At 50.6% G+C, this 22,392-nt stretch overlaps 8 protein-coding genes across 8 annotated transcripts; 4 read left to right on the forward strand and 4 right to left on the reverse strand.

Moving 5' to 3' along the window:
* The first annotated feature begins 407 nt into the window (after positions 1-407).
* M430DRAFT_41932 (hypothetical protein) lies at positions 408-1,408 on the forward strand. The gene is made up of 2 exons (XM_024867515.1): positions 408-665; positions 725-1,408. Exons 1-2 carry the CDS (start codon positions 460-462, stop codon positions 1,251-1,253), a joined length of 735 nt encoding a protein of 244 aa, XP_024721911.1. The 5' UTR covers positions 408-459; the 3' UTR covers positions 1,254-1,408.
* A 1,964-nt stretch (positions 1,409-3,372) lies between these two features.
* M430DRAFT_18795 (hypothetical protein) lies at positions 3,373-3,674 on the reverse strand (the record flags this gene model as incomplete). Its single annotated transcript, XM_024863952.1, has 2 exons — positions 3,373-3,543; positions 3,627-3,674. The coding sequence occupies 2 exons, from the start codon at positions 3,672-3,674 to the stop codon at positions 3,373-3,375; spliced, it is 219 nt and encodes a 72-aa protein (XP_024721912.1).
* Positions 3,675-5,015: 1,341 nt separating this feature from the next.
* On the reverse strand, positions 5,016-5,360 carry M430DRAFT_18796 (hypothetical protein; the record flags this gene model as incomplete). Its single annotated transcript, XM_024863953.1, has 1 exon — positions 5,016-5,360. The coding sequence occupies one exon, from the start codon at positions 5,358-5,360 to the stop codon at positions 5,016-5,018; it is 345 nt and encodes a 114-aa protein (XP_024721913.1).
* Positions 5,361-6,360: 1,000 nt separating this feature from the next.
* M430DRAFT_18797 (hypothetical protein) lies at positions 6,361-7,425 on the forward strand (the record flags this gene model as incomplete). Its single annotated transcript, XM_024863954.1, has 3 exons — positions 6,361-6,671; positions 6,727-7,325; positions 7,382-7,425. The coding sequence occupies 3 exons, from the start codon at positions 6,361-6,363 to the stop codon at positions 7,423-7,425; spliced, it is 954 nt and encodes a 317-aa protein (XP_024721914.1).
* A 1,473-nt stretch (positions 7,426-8,898) lies between these two features.
* M430DRAFT_18798 (hypothetical protein) lies at positions 8,899-11,524 on the forward strand (the record flags this gene model as incomplete). The annotated part of the gene is made up of 3 exons (XM_024863955.1): positions 8,899-8,955; positions 9,009-9,415; positions 9,466-11,524. The coding sequence occupies 3 exons, from the start codon at positions 8,899-8,901 to the stop codon at positions 11,522-11,524; spliced, it is 2,523 nt and encodes an 840-aa protein (XP_024721915.1).
* A 1,718-nt stretch (positions 11,525-13,242) lies between these two features.
* On the reverse strand, positions 13,243-15,544 carry M430DRAFT_27669 (hypothetical protein; the record flags this gene model as incomplete). The annotated part of the gene is made up of 6 exons (XM_024865684.1): positions 13,243-14,265; positions 14,316-14,901; positions 14,948-15,070; positions 15,116-15,267; positions 15,314-15,452; positions 15,534-15,544. 6 exons carry the CDS (start codon positions 15,542-15,544, stop codon positions 13,243-13,245), a joined length of 2,034 nt encoding a protein of 677 aa, XP_024721916.1.
* Positions 15,545-18,101: 2,557 nt separating this feature from the next.
* M430DRAFT_236497 (hypothetical protein) lies at positions 18,102-18,929 on the forward strand. Its single transcript, XM_024864941.1, has one exon. It carries the CDS (start codon positions 18,286-18,288, stop codon positions 18,745-18,747), a length of 462 nt encoding a protein of 153 aa, XP_024721917.1. The 5' UTR covers positions 18,102-18,285; the 3' UTR covers positions 18,748-18,929.
* M430DRAFT_236489 (hypothetical protein) lies at positions 18,844-20,866 on the reverse strand. The gene is made up of 4 exons (XM_024864939.1): positions 20,588-20,866; positions 19,582-20,509; positions 19,205-19,531; positions 18,844-19,152 (listed from the first exon to the last, which is right to left on the reverse strand). The coding sequence occupies exons 1-4, from the start codon at positions 20,614-20,616 to the stop codon at positions 18,940-18,942; spliced, it is 1,497 nt and encodes a 498-aa protein (XP_024721918.1). The 5' UTR covers positions 20,617-20,866; the 3' UTR covers positions 18,844-18,939.
* Positions 20,867-22,392: the final 1,526 nt, after the last annotated feature.

Consider the following 22,392-nt stretch of genomic DNA (forward strand, 5'->3'; position numbering starts at 1 on the left):
AGGCAAGACTGTGAAACCATGTTGGCGATCTCACCCATCAGCCACGATGTGAACGCTGGTTTGCTCTCTGCGCGGATCAAGGGTCTCTGCAGGGCAACAAAAGCCTATGACGCGGAATGGCTATTGTCCATGTTCGTGGTTGTAAGATCGAGAAAGCTCCTAGCCACTAACATTGTACTGCAAAGTCTGCAATAACAGAAACCCTACGCATTGGCTGGTACCTTTCATAAATAAAACCTGCCCTCTGCTGTCTGCGCAATCTCTCTTTGCTTCTTTTTGCTATCTTCTTCTTAAACAAACGCCTACACAGTGAATAAGTAATATTTACTGAATAATAAGGGTGGTTCGCTTAGAATTGTCTTCACTTCTTCGTACTCCCTGAGCCAGCCTTTCGCACATCCACCCCTCCTCAATAACAAGAACCTCAAAACCGCGAAGGAGAAAGTCAACACCGTCAAGATGCGTGAAACTGGTTTCTTTCATCATCTTGGAACCTTCCTCCTCCTCGCTGCCTCCATTCTCCTCCTGATCACCACTATCTCCGCCCCTGTCGTTCATGATATTGCGATCTTGAAGGTGACGCTCACGAACAGGACCAACTTCCGCCACTCGTCCGTTACTTTTGGTACCTTTGGTCACTGTGTTCTTGGTGTCGCTCCCGCCCAGTACGTTCATCTATCTCTTCCTCATCTCTAACCTAGTACAGATCTAACGAGACAAACAGGACTGACCAGGACTACTGCTCCCCTAAACACATTAGCTACAACCCCTCCGCCATCATGGCTCAGATCGATGGATCCTCCTTCAGTACCGCCTCCGAAGATACCACGAAAAGACTCACTCGCGTCATGATCCTGCACCCGATCGCCTGTGGCTTGGCATTTATTGCATTCCTTCTCGCCCTAGGCTCAGGCATGTTCGGCACATTCCTCGCATCCCTAGTCTCTTCCGTGACCTGCGTCCTCGCAATGATTGTGATGGCAACAGACTTTGTCACCTTCGGCCTTGTCAAGAGACACGTAAACCACGATAACAGCGGCAGCCACGCATACTACTCGGCCGGCATGTGGACCCTTGTCGCTGCTGTGATCATACTCTTCTTCGCTAGCTTGATTGTGTTCCTGTCATGCTTCTCAGCTAGGATGCATGGAGGAGGAGGCGCATCCAAGGGGAATGGATATGTGGGTGCACAGGCAGCTACTACTCCGACTCGTCCACGTCGACGCTTCTGGCCACGAAGAACTCGATATTAGAGATCTCGCTTTTCGGCTATCGGCGCATAGAAGAGACCAAGATCGAGGATACAAAAATGGGTTTCTATTTGCATTTCCATTTGCTTTGTGGGTGGGGATTTTATGAAGCGTGAAAGTCTTGAAGTTCTTTTCAGCGGGCGAGGGTCGTTCATGCGTGCATAATGGATGCATCTGAAGATACCCAATCACTCATGAACCTTTACGACAACTTAAATAGTTTCTTTGCGCAATGATACCAAATGAAAATCAATGTCTCAAACACTAACATTCCAAACTTCTCTTCTTTCCAACTCAGAACTGCATATATAACAAATTGCGCTTGCTATCCACGACAGAACAGGCAAATCCTCAAAAACGCACCGCTCGAGTACCGACTACAGAGCATGCCAACTGATACCTTAGGTATTACAGATGGATTTAGAAATTAGAAGCACGTTTTAGCAGTTTTTTCTTTCTTTTCCTTTCTTTCTAAGATCACATGAAGTCATAGAACAAGCTAGCTAAATCCCAGCTCAACGAAACATTCTAAATTCAATCCTGCTGTTATTTTGGCATAAGTACAGCAGCAGCTTCCCAATTCACATAAGTTAAGGTTAGACAAACACTTAGCACTATATATAACTGCTTCAAATAATACATCTTCTACACAAGATCTCCCTTAAGAGCAGCAAATATTGAAGTCTGAAATAATGGAGAGACGAGTAATTGATAATATATTAATATGTGGTAATTCTTTGATGGGCCGTGGAAGGAACAGGAACTCGAGGATTATCGTAAGCTGTAATAACAAGCACTTAGTGATTTAAGTTACTTACTTAAGGTAATCTGAGTACATAAGGTATCCTTAGCAGGTAGAGAGTAGTTCTAGGGGTACATGTTGGTCATACCCCTATTTTACCCCTGAAGCTTGCTACCTATTAAGCGAGATACTGCTCAGACTTACCTTGCTCTGTAAAAAGCCTAATTAATATAAGACAGGTAGGTAGAGTTAAATAAGGTAGAATAAAGGGTGTTTAATCTGTGCGATCTTGGAGTACCTAGGGAGTCACTGATCACGATTATTGAATCAATCCTCTCCTACCTTACCTACTTTACGTAAATTCGCCCATTCCTTTACTATAGAACCCTGTACGTAGATTCTCACGTTTTGAAGTTTTCGAGTAAAGAGATAAGAGACTTGAAATCTTAAATAAGCTGTGAAGTATACAAATAAAGTCCATTTCACACCGTCGAATGCGAATGCTCGAGTCCTAGAACTTAATGTGTGAACTAACTTAGCAGCTTTGAGTTATAATCACATTATTATCTATTTCCTTCCGCCTTACATCAATCAACTCAAGATAAGAAAAGTTACCTACCTTAGTTATCCCCCACTATCATTTAGCATACTAGAAGAGAAAGGCAGAAACAGTCTGCTATCCCACTTATGCCTACCCACTAAGCCTCCTCCTCCTTGCCAAGTGAACACTTGTTTCTAATAGGTCCGGATGGCGTCCAGAATAGATATAATGCTGAAGATCAGAAAAATCCTCCGAGTTTCAAGCAGTCAGTTAGTAGGCAGCTACGCCACTCGTTAATTGGGATCCGATGGGCTGGGTGGCCCTTGTCTGGGGAGAGGCCGAGCTGTGAAATCTCACTATCCCGCGCTCACTGTATCCACGGTAAGACGCGGCAGAGGATTTGTAAATTGTACCATCCTTGAGCTAGTCCTTGGATTGATGCTTGGGGCTGATACTGTGTATACGAACATCGCGATTATTCGTGACGGTGGGTTTGGAGGTGGAGTTATTTTCCCCAGTGCCCGCTTGGTGTACGCAAAAGATGTATTGGAATTTGTGTAGTATTGAGGCTCCCCAAGACGGTATGATGCGGCTCGATGCTACTTCAACCGTTTATAATATCCTCGCTTCATGCAGACTCGACCATAACGACAACAACCATCAAAGATATATGGGAATTATATGATGGTCCCATGCCAACCAGACATTACATCCTCCATCCTCACCCTAAACCCTAAAGCCAACAGCGCCTTGAATGCCCCAAAGAATCCAGACCTGACTCCCAAAACCCGCATTTCATTTCGCTCCCTGTTCAAGAAAAGTCTCCGAGCCGCTTATTTCTAAGAGTCTTTGACCTCGTCCGTGGATCCGGGCTTGTTCGATCGAGAGGAGCTGGGCTTGCTGTCATAGCTGCTAATCATCACTTCCTGAAACTCAAACTTTGGTGGATAGCCGGGACATTGCCAGCCACTGCGGACACAGTTCACGCATGCAGGTTCCGAACGATCACACTGGGGGTTTGATCAACTTTATGAAGCCTGGGAAGGGGGACAAAGAGACTTTGGGTCTAGAAAGGGGAGAGTATGTAACGTACCTTGATCTTCCGCTTTCGGCATGTATCACACCCAGTATTCCGCCCCATAGCTGGAATTCTTGTACCACAAATATCAGCCTAGCTTTTAGCACGCGCTTGTAAGACTTCAAGACAACAACCCGCGTATTTGAAAAGGAGAGAAGAGCTTGAGAAGAGAAATAAGAGAGATAGACATAGCTGAGAGGTAGGTCGTCTGATATACATGTATTCTCAAGAACTCCGCTCAGCGGAATGATATTCAGCTAGGTATAGGATCACGAGCTCAGACCCCACCCATCAGCATCCCCGCCCTACTTGGCAAGCCTTCCGAAGGGCATGGTGCGCTTGGTATGAGAAAGGAAATGTGGAAACTTGGTCAGCAAGAAAGGTGCGGTCAAGCGTGAGGAAACTATCTAGTCCTCGCCTCATTGGCACGTTCGGTCAATTTCTCGTTCCGATGCGGCTATCTAGGGAAATAAGTGTTTGAGACTGCCCAGACACTTTTTCTCTCATTTATGTCAAGCGTTAGATTGTTTCATTTTTATGTTTGGTGTTCCAGAGTCGAAGACTGCGCATTTGTGTAAGCTGTAACTTAATCTCTTCTAACGTGCTGCCGTTTGCGCGGCTTCAAACACTTAGACTTGGTCGGAAAGTGTTCTCGGGAAAGGTAAATATACCCGATAGATGTCAGACAACCACACACAGGAGTGAAATTGACGTTATAAGAATTTTGGAGACGTGTAAGTAGACAAAATAGTGATAAGAAATGGATATATCGTCCAGTTTTACGCCTAGTCTTACTAGCACAGCGTAATTCCCCAACTGGGGGTTTGACGATCCTTGAGCCTCCACGAATATCCCATGTTTGACCCATAGACAGGCTGAGCATATCAATCACAATCTGACTTGTGACTTGTAAGAAAGGGTATGTATATACGAGGAGGGGAACAGTTCAAGTGACCCCAAAGTCTAGATCTGCGCACATTACCAAACAAGTTGCGAAGGTGGATCCGCGCATCTGGACGTCAAAATCATGCAACAAAGGGCGGGCAACTCTACCAACGCCATTGACGCGTGAAGGAACATTGAAGAAAAAAGCTGCACGTGGCAAAGCATGGATCTGGGGTCCTGAAGACCGACAAGACATCGGTGGGATCTCGCGTAGGGATCGCAGATCTATAATTATGTACCATAAACTGGGGACCAGCAACTTAATTTAAGGTCTCGCGAAGGTTAATATTGTAAAAATAGAATAACGTATACGTTGTATGAACAGCTCGAAGGAAGCAAAGTTATCAAATTAATCAATCAACTCACTCAACGTTGAAAGAGGCTCTTTCATTGGCCAGATCGGGTAAAAAGACACGACGCGTAAGATCACGTGAAATGGACTACCAAATCAACAACTGCCTACTCAAACTCCACGATTATACAGCGAATCAGCGAGATGCCATAGTCGGCTACACTCTCCTTCGTACGGTGGATACATAATGCATGACCCTCATAATGTCGTCCAACAGGGTCTCTCACGAGCTCGACGCGGCAACTGAGCCCTCCTGAGTTTCCGTTGGCTGGTTCGGGGCCCCACAACACGCCCTCCCACATGGCACACACATGGCAGCAGAAGCAGCCAGGATCGCAGTCCCCAAGGATCAGTAGTCTGGCAGCTTCCAGAAGGATGCACACGGCGACACAAGTACCGTGCTGCTGGGCCCGCTGACGCCCACGGGACGGGGTCCAGGTGCTCAATGTCATCTGGGTAACGGCCCAGAAGGCTTAACAGAGCGTCGAGCCTCTCTGCATCTACTCGTCATCTCTCAGCATACCCCTCTTTTGACCTGTCCACGCAGGCTGCCCAAGGCAGGCTGAAGATTTGCCTATCATCGCTTACGGTATCTCATTTGGGATATTCATTGCTGCTCACGCTGGAGGCGAAGTACATAAGTCTCGTGAATGCCTCATCCTTCGGGGAGAGCCGGCTTGTCATCCGGTGGTCAAGACAGGGGAGGAGGCGGGCCGAACCTGATAACCCCCGGGCCGCTGTGGAGAATGGGACGGATGGTGTTGCCGCTGGGCGGAGGCGCGAAGGATTGGAATGGATGCTTGAGGTGGAGGCCGACAGGGAGGAAGAAAGTTGCACTCCCTCTCCATCTCCGTCCTTCATCTATTCCCTCTCCACTTTGGACCTTATCTCATCCCACTCCTCCGCACTTATCGACCTATCCGCTATGGTCTCTAACCTTTCATCCTTCAAGTCCTAGAGTTTGGTTTCATGTACGGTATGTATCATTTACTTTCCCCTGAACTCCCCGCTCAATCACCCATCAACCATCAGCTATAAAGAAGCCAAAGATCACAGAGCTCTGAACCTCTCTGGGTATTTGAATCCATTTCTTTGATTTTTTCTGCTGCTTCTTCATCTGGTAAACGAATTTTCGGGATTTTCCTTCCAGATACCGCAGGATATCTGTAAGTTTGCAGAAAGGCCCAGGAGACGAATTAGTGATCCTCTACATTTGCTACCTGCTAGGAATTTCCAGAGGTTGTCTGTCGTTAGATACGCAGAACATGAACAGACTCTTGAGGAGGGCCTTTGAGATCGAACCTATGAGCTCCTTCAGTTCTTCAGCACAGGAGATTCTGTGGGAGCCTCAGATGGAAGATTCAGACAAGCTTTTCTAGAAGTTTGTGATAGCCATTTTTCATCGCCAGCGACATCCTAAGGTGACAGAACTCCGCGGTGAAATGCTCGACGATGATAATGTGGAGAAATACGGTCAATATTGAAGTCTTTCGTGCAATTGCAGACCGTGAGACGTTCCGCAAGGGGATTGTCGAAATCATCTGGGATGATGCTTTTCTGGTAACATCCCTGCAGAGGGAGGACGCTTATCTCTATGACGAACCCGAGGATGATCCAGTGGAAGGATGTCCATCAGGTTTTGTGCGGGCGTGCAAGGGAAATATCAAGCGGCTCAAGGATCGCAAGCTTGAGGATTTGAACGGCCTTCCGGGCCACGCTGCAAGGGCGCAGCAAGTCGCTGCGCAGCTACCGCTAAAGAAGTCGTGGGAATAATATCAGGAGCTGCAACAGCAGCAGGAAGAGATCCTCTCATCCAAGGCCGGCATCGAAGCCCTTAGGTATGACCTCCAGCGATTCCCTTCGCTCAGGAGAATTACCATCAGGACTACAGCACGTCAGCCTTCAGACCAACGTTGAAGCCGATCCAGATGCTCAGGCCACACAGCCATGGAGCGGTGGGGCGATTGAGCACTTCAGCCCACTGCGCACGATCTTCCCAGTCGACAAGTGGCCACGGCTTCGCCACTTTGGGCTCTCGAGATTTCTAGTTAAGCAGGCCGACGTGCTTGCTCTGCTCGCTGCGCTCCCGGTAACGCTGCGCTCGGTCGAGCTGAGCTTCCTAGAGTTCCTCGATGATGGCGGCACCTATAGAGACCTTCTCACTGATATGCGCGACGAATTGGGCTGGCAGGAGCGAGCGACTGCCTCGAGACCGAAGGTCACCATCGGTGTGCCCCTGACTAACACGATGCCTGGGCGTGCGGTCTGGATTGACGATGAAGTCGATAACTTCCTCTATGGCAGCGGGGAAAATCCGTTCGGGGCCAAGGGCGAACGCAACCCAAATAATGTAGCTGCTGGGAGAGGGATGGTATGGGATGCGTTTGACCCGACTCATGAACGGCCCTGGGCGTCCCGTGCGGCCCTAATACGTCTAGGTATATTAAGAAAGTGCCTTGGCTGCTTGCTCAAGAGGACGCGAGATTGGCAGCTGGAAGTTCACGGGCAGAGCAATAACAGAGATGAATTCGGTAAGTTGTGAGGCTGAAGGACCAGTCACGTGCGAATAAATAGAACTATCGAAATGGGCTCCGCAACCATTGCACTTGTTTCTAATTTTAATCAGTGACAATAGTTATAACCGACTTGAGACGGGTCCCCTGTTCACCCTTTACTCACCTGTTTCCCGCCTTTGCCTTACCCTTACTCACCTGAGCTCACGTTGATAGGGCGGTCTTGCTCAACCTTCTGCACAAAAGCAGGTTTCATTGGAATTAGATTCAGATTTGATAACCAGTTGTTATAATCTTGGGAATCCAGTCGGTTTTAGTTGAGTTGGAGAATTCGGGGGCCCGGGTGTGATCCGGATCAGCAAAAAAGAACGCCGTGTCGGTCGGACATCGGCAGAGAGCTTTTTGGAGAGTTTCGGGGCTCGATGTCTACCTGTATTATGTCCGAAGTCAAGGTGGTCAATCACCCCTTTGATTCCGTGCCCCTACACGCGCTCCGTTTCTGTCGACAATTGGATTGTCATATAAGATCGTTGAAAGATTAGTCCTAAGAGAGGATAGTATGTAATATAACATCAAGGAACAAATGCATCAATGAAACACTTGGTTACAAGAAAAGCAACAGAAGAGATAGGATGTTGGTTTTCCAGGTGCCATGTGAGTCTCGGACCTACATAGTCAAACTTCGCATCCCTACAGGTATAGTATCACACCTGAAGACAGACAGATATGTGAACAATTCATTTTCCCCTGCATCATGCAATTCACAGGAATGAAGTTCTTCGTCATTGGGATGTAGTGGAAGGGAGGTATGACCGTACAACCAGACACAGGCAGGAACATGCTGTCGTCATACAGTGATTGAGACCCGAGAAGGTCGGGAACACATGAAGAGAGAATAAACAGAATGCCATTTAGTTGTAGTGCTTGATCTTCCACGCCCTTGGCTGGACACAAATATTGCAAGTATCGTCAACTGATACTTGAAAACAGACTTGAAAATGCAATCAACCAGGTAGTGTTCACAGAAGTTAGTTGAACCATGAATAGAAGAGCAGTCCACACCTTGATAAACAACTCGTAACTCTGCCGTAGAGCCTCGTGCACTCGCACGAGAGATGATCGATGCAGTACTGCAGTGCAGCATGTTGGGAGAGACGAGAAAGTGAACAGAGATTGTAATTAGCATTTGTCATCACAGCCGCTAGCCGCCCCACGTGACCGGGCCCCTTTGCCCATTTGCCGATCAACACAATCTGAGGCTGCGCATTCTCCCCAAGCGAGGCACTCGAGGCTGTCTGCTGTCTTCTGCACAAGGCTCTCGAATTCAAACCACCCCCCCAACCTTTCTTCATCACCACTCTCTCTGCCCAACACTCAATCATCACCATCATCCCGTCGCGGAATACTGCTTTCTTAACTCTGCATCTGCTGCTCCCACGTAATTGTCGCTGGGAGCCTTCGCGTCGGCCTTGCGGCGATGGAGCCTTCTAACAAGAAACGGCGTCTCGCCCCAAAACAACCTCTCCACGAGCAGGTAGGCTGCTCATTGTGCTCACTTCTCTGCTCGGTCAACTAACAGCTGTTTAGTCACCGCAGGCACATTATGATTATCAGCCTATGCCGTCTGTTCAAGACGCAGCCGCCCCTCCCGAGCGCAGCGACTTCGAGTCCTTTGCTCGACATCTGCAGGACGCGGCGATGCTCATCTATGCGCAAGCCAACCGATCCCCATATACGAGTGTCTCGGTTCTCCTTCTACGATGGGAAGATGACTTGGGTGCCGAGAAGGACCTTTTGCAGCTGCAGAAGGTTTTCCGCGACCGCTTCAATTATCGAACCGAGTCGTGGTGTATACCCAGTTGTCCGAACCCAAGTGTCAAGCTCACGATGCAAATGGCACAACATATCGAATATGCCAGAGCTGACCACCTGTTGATTGTGTACTATGCTGGTTATGGCTTTGTTGGCTCCGACCATCACTTATACTGGGCCTGGTACGACACGCACATGGCAAACCTTTTTGCAAAAGCTGATATAACAATAGCAATGCTCGAGAGGACGCATCTAAACTCAAGTGGGAAGGCATTAGATGCCTTCTTGAAGACGCACAATCGGACATCCTTCTTCTACTCGATACTTGTGCAATCACCGATGCTCCTGCTGCCGGCAGTCACGGTGTGAAACAGGCTATTGCAGCTTATAGTCCTGACCATGCAGCACGCGAACCGGGCTCTCGATCATTCACCTATCACTTGATTGAAGCTCTTAATAAATTAGGCAATGGTCGTCCTTTCAGTATACAGCGACTCCATGAGGAAATAATATCGCAGAAACACAACCGCATCCTACAACAAGCCGGCCTCACCAATGGCACTGGAAAGGGTGCCTCTGCACACGAGAGGATGCCAGTGTGTTTCACATTGACAGCTGGTACCTTGCAAAGTATTGTCATATCACCTCTGGGTTCACAGGGACAAGGCTCTCATATGACTTCTCCATTGGGCTCACCTGATAACATTGTACAAGCCGAGCAGCAGGGGATAAAAGCCAATTCGAATTCGGATCTCACATTCGAGGAAGTGAGAGCATTGGTATGCACAACCTTCCTCGGCGAGCCAAGTCAAGATATGGCTTCCTTCAAGCAATGGCTGCAGAATACACCTCAGGCGGCTTCAAAAATTACCGTGGAGGGCATGTTCCATGGGCCCCCGACAGTCCTCTTGATCTCAATGCCAATTGCAGTCTATAATGTGATCGCTGCTGATCGCACGTGTGGCTTATTGGGATACGTCAACTCCCACAACATGACAGCCGAGTATCAGCATCTCTTAGGCACAATTTCGCCGATTGGCAAGGCGGCAACCTCCAAGGAGTTGGAAGATGGCAAGATCCTTCTCGAGGCTCGTGAGGCTGCGGCCTCAACTCCTGTTATGATTCGACGTGAGCCTTCTCAACCCCTCAGGCAACAAGAATCCATGCAATCTATCCGTCAGGAGTCAATGAGGCAGGATCCAATGGCACTTGGCACCCCAAATGCGTTGCCCCAGGTGATGTATCAAGACCCAGGACCATCTGTTATTCCCGATCATAAGGACGATGTTGAGGATTCTGTCGAGATGCACGAGGCTGCGGAACAGCTCAAGGCACTTAGCCACGTTCGCCACCTCAGTCACGATCATGCGCCTAGCGAACGCAACAATTCACATATTCCTTCCGAAGACTCACCCGGAATAAGGAGTGGCAGAGAAGACTCTATATCGTCGCAGGACGGCGGAGATTCTGGTGCCGAAGACCATCTGTACAACTCGGAATACAACTCACCTGCCTCACGACCGAAAGCTCGCCGATCAATCCAGAAACAGGGGCCAAAACAAGATACACGGTGTTCACTCTGCAGTCATGCGCCATTTAAAGATTCCTCCTCCCTTCGCAAACACATCGCAGCTGCACACACGCGACCCTTCCCCTGCGCTTTCTCTTTCGCCGGTTGCACCAGCACCTTTGGTTCCAAGAACGAGTGGAAACGGCATATCGCCTCTCAGCACCTCTGTTTAACCTACTACCGCTGCTCATCTTGTCCACAAAGCACAGTCGAGGGCAAGGGCAACGAATTCAATCGCAAAGATCTCTTCACGCAGCACCTGCGCCGCATGCACGCACCCTTTGCGATCAAGAAAGCGATCGCGAAAGGCGACTCGAAGTTACAACTCGAGTGGGAAACGCACGTGAAGGAAATGCAGGCCAGCTGCCTAGTAATCAGGAGGCAACCTCCTCAACGAAGTGCTTGTCCCAAGCCAGATTGTAGTAATGTCTTTGAAGGCGCTGGCAGCTGGGACGATTGGACAGAGCACGTGGGAAGGCATATGGAGAAGGGCGAGGCGGGACAGCTGGGAGTAGATCGGTTGTTGGCGCGGTGGGCACTCGACGAGGGAATCATCGAACGCAAGGAGGATGGCGAGTACAGGCTCTGTGGCACGGAACGAGAAGGCGGCATGAGTGCCGGGTATTATAGTGATGGGAATGGCGGCGTGATGGCCGGGAAGAGAGAAGTGGACGATAGTGGGATGGGCAAGGAGGGGGATAGCATGCTCCTTGATGGCTGATACCCTGCCTGGCGCTTCACCAAGGCCATGGCAACAAATGAGGAGGAGGAGGAGGAGGAGGAGGAATGAAAGACGATCAACAACGATCGATCAGTCAGCGATGTCATATTTGTTCCATGTCGTGGCTTCTTCTCTCCCCCGGAGTTGGCGCGGTCCGTCTTTATTTGCCTTTCATTTGTGCAATGCGATGTCTCTTTTGTCTTCTGTAGGAGGAAGGGCTCATGTATATATTGTACATTCGTTGATTTTGCCAGATACCTCTACCTTCATGGTTTTAATCCGGCGGGTTGGATTCGCAGGTCCTCTGGCCAGCGGAAATCGTCTGGAGTAGGAAGAAACAAGAAGAAGAGAGAAAATGGGTTTATTTCTTTTACGAGTAGTTGAATGGAAATGGATAGGAAGAAAGATGTGGGGGAAGATATGAGATGAGTAGTAGTGAAATGAATGAATGGATGATTTGATTGATTGAATTTGTTGATATTTCATGATATGATGCATACCTACCTGTCTGCTTGCTTGATTCCTTGTTTACTTTGTTTTTTTTTCCTTGATGACGCTATCCATCGTTCTGGACTCTGATTTGAATTTTTGATTTGTATTTGTATTTTCCCCTCCTCCACTCCATACTTCGACTTCGTATTCCCTAATCCACCCACCCCCTTACCTCCCGTCCCCTCCCCTCCTCTCCCCTGCCCTCCCTTGCCCTCCTTACCCCCCATACCCCTGACCCCTTCCTTCCCTCCCTCCCGTCCCAGCAAAAAGAAATCCAAAAAAAGAAACCAAGCGGGTCCTTGTTCGTTCCGCTCCAGCGCACGCCCCTCCCCATCCCGAATTTCAAATACCTCTCCAAAACTTCGGGTATTTGAATTCCTTGGGAATTCCAGCACTCTGGTTCTGGAATTTTGAATTTGAGATGAGGTCTAGAACCTGGTTTGAGGTATTACTAGGATTGGTTAGATAGGGGCATCGACACTAAGTAAGGTGTTACTTACTTATTTGGGTATTTTACCTTATTCGTGAGATACGTAAGGCAAGGTAAGGTGATTTGAGTTTTGAAGAAGGGGATGGATGTTGCGATATGCAACAAAAAAATGATTCAGGGCTTAGAGTGAAAAAAGATTTGGAATACTATTTGGAAGTACGATGTGCAACAAAAGAGATACGTACCTACCTAAGGTACCGTTGTTTAGTTCGTAGCTAACTACCTGATTCAAGAAGTGGGGGTGGGGAGAGAGAAGGGGGGAGAGAGGATGGGGAGGGGGGAAGAGGAGAGTTAGGTGGAATAGGTAGGTAGCGTGCGGTATGATAATGATAATGATAATGATAATGATAACAAAATATCTATCTATCACCGTACGGTACAGTATAGTCAGTCTTCTTATAGCAAGCAAAATGAGGGGATGCGTATCATTGAGGTTGAATCTTTTCAGGCTATCTATATCTATACCTAGGTATGCGTCGTGATCATGAATGAGAGAGCTATTCTGCTTGCTTCTTTGTGTGATGCCCAAAAAACCCGCGATATCAGCATCGACTCTACCCTCTACCTTGTGTCTATCCCCGCATCCATCATCATCATCATCATCACCACATCCACCATCTGAAAAAATCTAGGTATCATAGCCGATGCTAGCGAGGCCCGAAGATGCACCCATGCATGCATGCTGCACGCCTTGATTTGATTCCAAATCGCCAACCCGCGGACTCCCCCCCCTTCCTCAGCGCCCCTCTCCACAGCCGAAGTTCGAGCCCAGGAACTGCTCGACGTGCTTGACGTTCTGCCGCGCCTCCTTGCCGCCCTCGATCTGGATCACCGCGCCAATGAGGTCGTGGTTGATAGCATCCGAGACCACCGAGTCGCCTTTGTAGGCCTCGTGCTCGGCCACGAACGTGCGGATCCACTTGGCTGCCGTCCACAAGCTGCCGTCGGCGCGCTTCTTGATCAGCTCGAGGTAGCTCGCGAGCTCGCACCGCGTCGTCACGTCTACGTTCATGCCATCCAGGTAGCTCTCCACCAGTGGGATCAGACCCGGGAAGTTGTTCCCTGTCTCCGGCTTCGAGCCGTTGATGATCTCGTCGACGCTCATGAGCGCATACTCGTCTTCGACCGGCCCGGTTGGGGTCGGAGGACGAGACGGCGCCGCCGGGGAGGCAGTTCCCGACCTGCTCCCTGAAGCCGAGTAAGGGCGCGGCGCACGAGCGGGAAAGGGATTCTTGCGGAACCAGAACTTTCGTTCCAGGACCGCGTCTCGGGCGTGGGCCGTTTCCATGTTCTCGTCGATGCGTTTGATGGGGATATAGAAGTTCAGGTCGAAAGAGAGGATGGCGCGGGTGATCAGCACAATGAAAACCGAGAAGGCCGCGTTCTCAAAATCCGTGATCTGGATCTCCATCGGTCTAAACTCGACCCTCCAGCCTATATCGTTCTTAGGTGGCGGGGGTTTGAAGCGGATATGTTGCCAGTTCGTCGACTGCAAGTTTTCAAAATGGTCCGTGGCTTCCAAATCCAGAGTCTGCAAGTCCTCGGAAAAGATGACTATCGGGTCACGGATAAACAAGTGGGCGAAATGCGTTGCGAGCAATGAGTCCATGCCTCCATCCATGAGTTGCTGTTTCACGTCCGGATCGAATATGAGATCCGGGTCGAGGTATTCCTTCCGTAGGCGGGGGTCTTCGGAAATATAGGTACTGTTGGGCGCATAACGGGATTTAGGAATTCGCCAGCGGGAGGTTTGTAGTGGCTGTTTTTGAGGGTTAGAATAGGTTGAGGCCAGAAGTGGGCAAGACATACCTTCTCTCCAAGTTCTTCTGGCGTGCGGTCGTCGACTGCGGCGCTGATTTGATTCCATCGCACATCGGTATCAGCCAGGAAGCCTTTGTAGATAGGGGTAGCAGCAGTTAGTGCTAGAAGAATCGGTCCTAACGGACTCAACTGATCATACATCCTTCTCCCCTCCGTGATATTCTTTGCTTGGAACGTGATCTGTAAACAGCAGCTGCCCATCCCGAAAGCCATGGCATCCATGTGTATATAGTTTTCAGGGGCAGCCCCGTTACGGACATCATCGTCCTCGGGCCACTTATGGAGATCATAGTTTACTGTAGGATCCTTCCAAGGCCAGGGAGTGTTCACATCTTTGAATACCGGGACGTTGACTTGGACCTTTCGGCCTCGTCGTGCTCGGATATTTGCTGCTAATGTGGGAAAACGAATATGAGGATTGGCTATCTCATCGGGTACGAACTGTGAGCGCAGTTTCTCTCCAGATGGGGGGAAGTAGGGGGTGGTGAAAGTGCCGGGGGACCCTAATCGTGGGTATGTTGTTAAAGTGATGGGGTATTCTTCGGGGTTCATATGATCTTTGGCAATCTTCCGTCTGAAAGCCGTCAGATGTGGTACTCGATGTAAATAGGGGTACGTACCTTAACCTCATGTTTGGTTCGACATCAAGGAGATCCTTGAAGCCAATTCCCCATGGCTTTCCGGGTGTCGCCTCTAGCATGAACCGACCAAACTCTGGGTGGAAAATGGGTAATGTGTTGCGCCTTTATAACGTCAGCTGAATCCCCCCTCCGAGACAAAAGACGCACTCTGAGGCATTGATATCCTGAAGTGCAGGCACAACACCGCCATGGGAGCACAATTTCTCATCCTCCGCCAACGCGATCAGAATATCCGCCTGTCTCAAGCTCAGTGTAACCTTCTCATCATCGTCTTTATATGTCACGACCAGATATTCGATCTATCCCAGTCAGCATCTCGCCCTCCAAAGTTCGCACGAAACCAACCTCATCCCCCCAGAGCAGGGCGTCCCTCTCTTTCCCTTTCGCTTTGTTCCAGATAGCCAGCAATTGCTTCACACCCCATTCCCTAACCTGCCCCGCCTTCTCCTTCGCCTCTGGCCAATCAAGAGGGGTGCCTAATGCTCTGCCAGAGCAAAACCCATCAGCCTCGTGCCCGCGATTGGGATACGCAGATGTTTCCCAGGCAGGGAAACAGAAAACTCACAAAAGCCCCATCTTCGCACTCTTTTCCACGCGTCAATCCCAGCGCTCTCTCTCTCTCTCTCTCGTCCCTCTTCACGCGATACACAGTATTGGGGTCGAGGACGGACTATCGGGATCCGCAGATCTCGAAGCGCAGACGGCCGCGAGCTCTCTCACTCTCTCTCTCTCTGTCTCTCGACGAGCCCTCACCGAAGGACAATGAATGGCCTTTTTGTTTGTCTCCGGGCGAAACCCCCGCTAGGTCAACAATCCCCTACCCGCGAGCCCTTCAGGCTTCTTCACGACGCGCAGCAGGAGAACCCCCACCCGGGCACTCAGCGGGCCATACTATGCTCAGGCTCAGGTCCAGGTCAGGGCAAGAGGCACGACGGAAACGAAAAGCACGAATCACGAATCACGAATCAGGGCAGAGTCGGGGACCGCAAAGCACGTAATCAGGTCGCGCGTTCACTGGATGTTCGCTGGCGGTTGCCCCCGCATGCGCAGGACTGGGACAGAAGGCTGAGAGAAGCAATCATGAAGCCGGCGGGGAGAATAGGAATATTATTACTTCATAGTGAAGGTGGGGTTGGGCGCCTCTTTTTTTTCGCGCTGCTTACAAAACATATTTGATCCGGCTGCTGGAGAAAACTCGGTGTCATTTTCGGATTAACGTTTACCCGGGATATATATGTGTAGCTCAGCTGTTGGAGGTGGTTAAGCTGTTGGAGCTGGCGAAGCTGGTTGAAGCTCTGTTGAAGGTGGTTGAAGCTGGTTGAAGCGGTTGAAGCTGTTGGAAGCTGTTGAAGCCCTTGAAGCTATTCGAAGCCATCAAGTCATTGAAAGCTCCTATATATCCTCTCTCTCATCTCTTCAACCTGCCTACCTTATCTCCCTTAATCTTCAGTCACATCCCATATACCAACATCCCAAAAAGCACACCCCCAACCCCCAGCTTCCCACCTCTTTTCCGAATATCTCCAACTGCAGCATCGCATCCAAACCTAGGGTTAGTAAGGTAATGTAATGCACAATGCACCCCTCTCCCTCCCTCTCCCTGCCTCACAGCTCTCCTACGTACGTACCTAGCCTCCAACCTGCAGAACGCAGTACATAGCACAGTACAGTACAGTAGCTTCTTTCACACCACCGCCCCCCCTGGTCCCCGCTCAAAATGCTTCCAGAAAAAAGTGAGAGAGAGAGAGAGAGGGGGGGTATCAGCCCCGCCTGAGAACTGACAGAAACCATCCCTCCCTCCCCTACCCTCCGCGAGCAAGGTAATCCTGACCTGTCAAACCCCCTCTATCACCGCGATATACTCCAGTGTCCCCCCTCCCTTCTGAAATGCGAAGAATGCGACTAGGCGGCGCATCTATCCGCGGGGACCGTGGGCCGCTGCGGGTCGGGAAGGGAGGGAGGGGAGGGGACCCCGTTTCTGAAACTTGACAGTTGGACATGTACCTAGTCTGACAGGTAAGATACCAGGTAGGGTAGGGTGACATGATGGCAGCAGCTGTGGAATGAATGAATGATCTTTTGAGGGGATGGGGATAAGAAGGTTCAACAACTAATTGTCTGGGATAAGGTACGCTTTCGAGGCTTTGTTAACTCGGGTTGTAGATCTAGATATCACCTGTGGTCAACCAGCCAGCAAAGTCATGTGTATATATATCACGTGGACCAACACCACGTCTTCATCATCTTCTTCACTCCTCACTCCTCCTCACGCCTCCAACCCTCCAACCCTTCAATCCATCCATCCCCAACAAACAGGTCCGTCCTAAAAAGCCATTAACATAGTATCAGAAGTAAAGAAAAGAAAAAAATTCCCCCCAACAAACCAACCAACCTCCCCCCTCCCTTCCCTCCCTCCCTCCAATCGTCCACCGTTACATCTTCTCCCCTCGAATCCCCTCCTCCTCCCCCCCCCTCCTCCTCCCTCCGTACGTACACCCACATCAAACATCAAACCCTCCCCTCCTCCTCAGGCAGGCACCCGTCCAAACACACACACTCCAAACACTCCAAAACTTCCGAAACACTTCCTGGTGCTGCGCGCAGAGGAACACAAGATCGGGTGCAATCTACTCAGAGTCCGATCTTGTGGTACGTAAGGTACTTGGTGTAATGAGGTGAGATAAGGTACGACGAGATAGGGTGGGGGATGTTGTGGTGGGGAGAGGAAGGGGGGAGGGGGTTCGGTAAGGTAGTTTTTCTCTGTTGGCCTTTTTTGGGGTATTACTGGGTTTGGGGTTTGATTTTTTTTTTTTTTTGCTTACTTGGGGAATTGGAAAGGAGAGAGGAGAGGCAGATAGGTAGGCAGGGAGGGAGGGTTGTTTGAGTGAGTGTGATATAAGTTACAATGGGAACGAAGGAAGGGTGATCCCTCCTCTTACCCAGCCTCATGGAAAGAGAGATGGAAGTAGGGAAGGATAGGATACTGTGTAATTATATACAACAGAGAAGACGAGTCGAGATCCCTATTATATAAATCCATCCGTTCATTCATCATTCATCATTCGTTCATCATCCGCCAATTAGTGTAATTGTTCATCATGGGATATATTCCTTGTTCCTTTCCATTTCCTCTCCTCTCTCCTACCATACCCAGAGTTACCGATCGACCTCTTCTCAGGAAGAGGCTGTCTGGCTATCTGGGCGGTACATGGAAGTAGTAACTGTTTATCGTAGCCTATGTATATCAACAACCATCTTTCATCTTTCATCCCAATCATCTTCATTTGTGCTCCCCGCTTTCGCCGCCCGTCGGGAGGATGGTGAAAGCCAGGAGACCAAGGATCTCAACGCGGTTGGATTTCACCCCTCCTCGACTCCCCCTTATCTCATCTCATCGCTCTCCCCTCCTTCTATTTCCTACGCCCCGATCCCCTTCCCAAACCCTATCCTTAGCCCAGACCGTGCGCACTAGAACGAACTCCACCCATGCAGAAGATCCAAAAGATATTTTCAGAGGAACCGAAGATAAAAAGGCCCTATTTTCTGTCTCGTGCCGCCAGACCTCCAAAAAAAAGGAGAAAGAAAGAAAGGAACAACTGTCCCAGGGGCAGAACCCTTCCGAATCGCAGGATATGCCTCCCCGCCATCGATGCTGGAACACAAAAAAAAAATCACACGTGCTTGCTTCTTTTCGCTTCCTACCATGCCTCGCGCGATCCCCTAGAGGGGCTTCCAGAAAAATCTACGCCCTACCTAGAAGGCGGATATCATGTCGCTAACTGCATACAGCGTTTCCATGCTTGAGTAAAAGTCAAAAAGATCTACGCCCGAGACGGGCCATTGCTGTGCTGCTGATGCATTTTGCTCCTCGGCCCTACTTCTCCGGAGGCCGCAAACGTCGTAAGAACAGAGGATCATATTATATGGTATACAGAGAATTCGTCATCTTGAAAATGGGTCGATGATATTGGTTATCTTGGCGAGGCACGGTCATCCAGGGACTTCGGTCTCACGGACGTGGCCGACCCCGAGCCTTGCGATTGTCTCATCGTGTTTTTTCTCGTCAATTTGGCGTAGTGAAGACCGCACGCGTTGCAGAGCGTTCGCGCCCCGTCTGGTCCCCGTCGCCACTCCGGGGTTTCATCACGATTGCAGCTGTGACATCGACCTGGCGGCGCGGCTCTCTATTTACAGATTAGAAGGCCATCTTGGCGTGGAAAGGACAGCCTCACGTACCCCACGACGCTTCTTTCCCTCAGATACAGTGAAGCTCTGGCTTTGCCTTTCTTCACTGTACATGCTCATGTCGTCGTCATATTCTCCAGCTACCTTTACGCCTTGATCACGCATTCGTTGGTCGGCTATGACATGCTCCTGCTCGAGAATCGTGTCTTGCACCCGCCGGACTGCGAGTGCTATCTTCTCTGAATGTTCGAGCATCTCCTTGCAGGATTCTAGACTTGGCATCCTATCAGGCATCACTCCCACCTGACGGGGTTGTTCTTGTGCAATGGTGTGGTAGAGTCGGGACCAGTCGCGAAGAGCAATGCTAGAGGTGTTGATCTGTACTTATGTATTAGCAACTGTACTAGAAATACGAGGGATTGGCTTGCCTGTGCTAGATTGTTTTCGAAGTCCCACACATCCAAGTGCCTCTTCAGCCCTACTCTGAATGCAGGAGCACCGTCTTCTTTCCCTCCTTTCCACCGTTCCATCTGCTCCCTTCCATCGTGCGATGTGTATCGCTGTTGGCTGTACGCTTGAGGGTGTCCAGAAGGCATCTGAGGCCCCGGGCCAAACGTGTATGAAGCCGGTGGAGGTTGAGGTGGAGGAGGATGGTGAGTGTATCCGTTCGCCATGCGTTCTGGTGCTCGGGAATCTTGCTCATACCGTGACGGTTCGAACCGAGGAGGGGCATATGGATTTGGTGGGGGGCCAGGCGCGGGTTGTAATGATGTTATGGTGCTATGCCTTGCGTTTTCGGGGAACGAGGCAGGTATCGAGTCAGAACGTCCAAATGTAACCGTTTGAGGGTGGATGGGTTGTGGCGGAGATCCATGTCTTGGTTGTGTTGGTGCCAGTTGCGGTTGGTAAGGAGGGTGTTCGGGTGGATATGTTCGAGGGACGGACTGGGTTGTATTTTGCGGATAGGATACCTGGTGCTGAGAGGGAGGCAGAGGAGCGGAGACTGGTGAGGCGTATGGGTTTGGTTTCATTCCGCTACTTAGGGCTTCTTGGATCGACGGCAGAGATTGCCGATGTTGCTGTTGCTGTTGTTGAGGGCCGGTTTGAATTGGAGGCGGCGGTGCCGTCTTGTTATCTGATGTCCGCCGTGATCCTGGAGGGGATATAAGTCCAGATACGCGATGAGAGGAGGGAGCAGGCCAACCTGAAGCGTAGGGATATGGAGGACCATGGTTCGTGTATATCGTGGTGGGGCTGACAAGAGCAGTGGCCGCCGCCATGTTTGCTGGTGAGGGATATGCTCGGTCGGTATTGAAACGGTCGATTTGGTCGCGATTGATAATAGATGATATGCCACTAAGAGAAGATGTAAGCTTTCTGCGCCGACGGCGGACGGCCTAACCCATAGCAGGCCATGGCATGGCATGTACGCACCTTTGTCTGCTGGTATCCAGCGCTTCCATGACAAGATCTGAAGCAATCTTCCTTCAGATTAGATGTTCGGGAAGCATGCGTGGGCGGCAGACAATATCGTGCTCTTCCCGTCCCGATGTGTGTACCCGTTACACCTGTTCACCGAAGCATCTGCAGCTTCCCCTCCGCTCGAGTATGGCCTTTTGCTTGTGCGAGGTACGAGCCGTGGTTGCGACGCTGGGAAGTCCTGGAACGCAAGTGGTGTTTGGTTATGAGGGACAGCGGACTGGGGTCTGAGAGGAGAGAAGGGTCTTGTAGTCGCACCCGGCTTCCACCTGGGCGGATGGAGTTGGAACGAGGAGGGAGACCCAGGGGTTATTATACCAAGATGGGGTGAGACTGGGGGGGGTGGTTGCTGAAGTTCTGGGGTCGGTTCCTCCCGGCCGATTGATTGATCTCGGCTGCCAATGGACGAACACTCGGAGGGGGGGGGACTCGACGGGGCGATGGGTGCTCGCGAGAGAGGCTTTGCCGCGCACTTCACCAGACTATGTTTCGTTGCATGAAGAATTGCACGAGAGAGGTGTTGGGTTCCAGATCAGAGGGGTGGATGTCTTGGACGGGAAAGGTACCGTTCGGTCGGTGGCCGCGTCCACAAGCGATCCGTCTCGTACGGGGCCGGGCCTCTGGTACTCGGGCGGGGGACTAGAGAGCAAAGGCGGAAGATGGGAGGGAGAAGAGGGAGCGGGACAGAGGATATCCAGGTGAGAAAAACACGGGATGGTGAAGAGGAAGATTCAGAAGATTCAGTCGAAGTAGTAAAGTTGTTGTAGACTTGTAGGAGTCTGCTAGCTTGGCGCCTTGGAGCCTTGGAGCCTTGGAAGTTGGGGCCTTGGAGTTGGAGAGCGATGCGATGCGTTGCGTTGCGTTTGATTCCGCACGTCGATTAGGGGTGAAAAGCGATTCAGCGACGAACTGCCAAAATGATGCACAGGACAAAGCAGTTGCACAGACTGAACTGCAACTGTACAGTACAGTGCAGTGGCAGCGAGAGACAAGGCAAAGCAGGGCAAACCAAGGCAAGTCGCGACCAGACAGACAATCCGAGGAGAATGTGCAAATCCAGGGCTGAAGTCAAGAAACTCAGGAGAACAAGACAGACAAGACAGACAAGACCATGGACCCACGAACCCATCCGAAGTGCTGTGTGTAAGTAAGTAAATAGTCTCTCCGACTCCCTATCCCCTCAACGCACGACCTTATTCCTGAGCGTCGAGTCGTCGCCCAGAAGGAACCACCGCACTACTCCTCATCGAGGGCAACCAGAGCGACGACGACGGGGGGGGCGTCCGGGCGGTGCTAGGTAAGACTGCTCCAGTGCTCCTTAGTCCTGCCAACGCTGCTACTGTAAATGCAACTGCTAACCTGCTACTTGTTCATCAGTGCCCACTGGCCCACTGCTAACGGACCTGGGGACCGGGGGGGCGCCTACGCCTTGCACGGCCTGGACGAGGATGTTCTGGTTGATGGGAGCATGCTAGAGCCCTAGAGGCTAGAGCCCTAGACTGCGCGCGCCGTCCGTTGGGACTTGGGAGACCCTCGCTGCGAGGCCCGACTAAGCATGGGCGCGCCTTCGATTATTTCCGATCTGTGATTCAGTCTGCGATCTGAGAGCGCCCAGCCGTGCCAAGCGAGGCAAGACAAGTACGGAGTAGTGCTGCTGGACTATCTATTCCTTGGGAAGTTGGGAGAGTCGGGACTGAGGCCTGGGCCGGGTTCATTATCACTTGGGACTGTCATTGGCGCAGGCCGGTTTGGGGGGGGGG

The sequence above is a fragment of the Amorphotheca resinae genome (genome assembly GCF_003019875.1).
Source record: "Amorphotheca resinae ATCC 22711 unplaced genomic scaffold M430scaffold_5, whole genome shotgun sequence".
Lineage (NCBI taxonomy): Eukaryota > Fungi > Ascomycota > Leotiomycetes > Helotiales > Amorphothecaceae > Amorphotheca > Amorphotheca resinae.

Excerpts from the sequence above, each read along its gene's own strand:
- M430DRAFT_41932 (XM_024867515.1), top strand. The coding sequence starts at position 460 with ATGCGTGAAACTGGTTTCTTTCATCATCTTGGAACCTTCCTCCTCCTC. Across the intron at positions 666-724 it reads CTTGGTGTCGCTCCCGCCCA|GACTGACCAGGACTACTGCT; the intron begins GTACGTTCATCT and ends CGAGACAAACAG.
- M430DRAFT_236497 (XM_024864941.1), top strand. The coding sequence starts at position 18,286 with ATGGTGAAAGCCAGGAGACCAAGGATCTCAACGCGGTTGGATTTCACC.
- M430DRAFT_236489 (XM_024864939.1), bottom strand. The coding sequence starts at position 20,616 with ATGGAAGCGCTGGATACCAGCAGACAAAG. Across the intron at positions 20,510-20,587 it reads CTGGATACCAGCAGACAAAG|TGGCATATCATCTATTATCA; the intron begins GTGCGTACATGC and ends ATCTTCTCTTAG. Across the intron at positions 19,532-19,581 it reads TCGAAAACAATCTAGCACAG|ATCAACACCTCTAGCATTGC; the intron begins GCAAGCCAATCC and ends ACATAAGTACAG.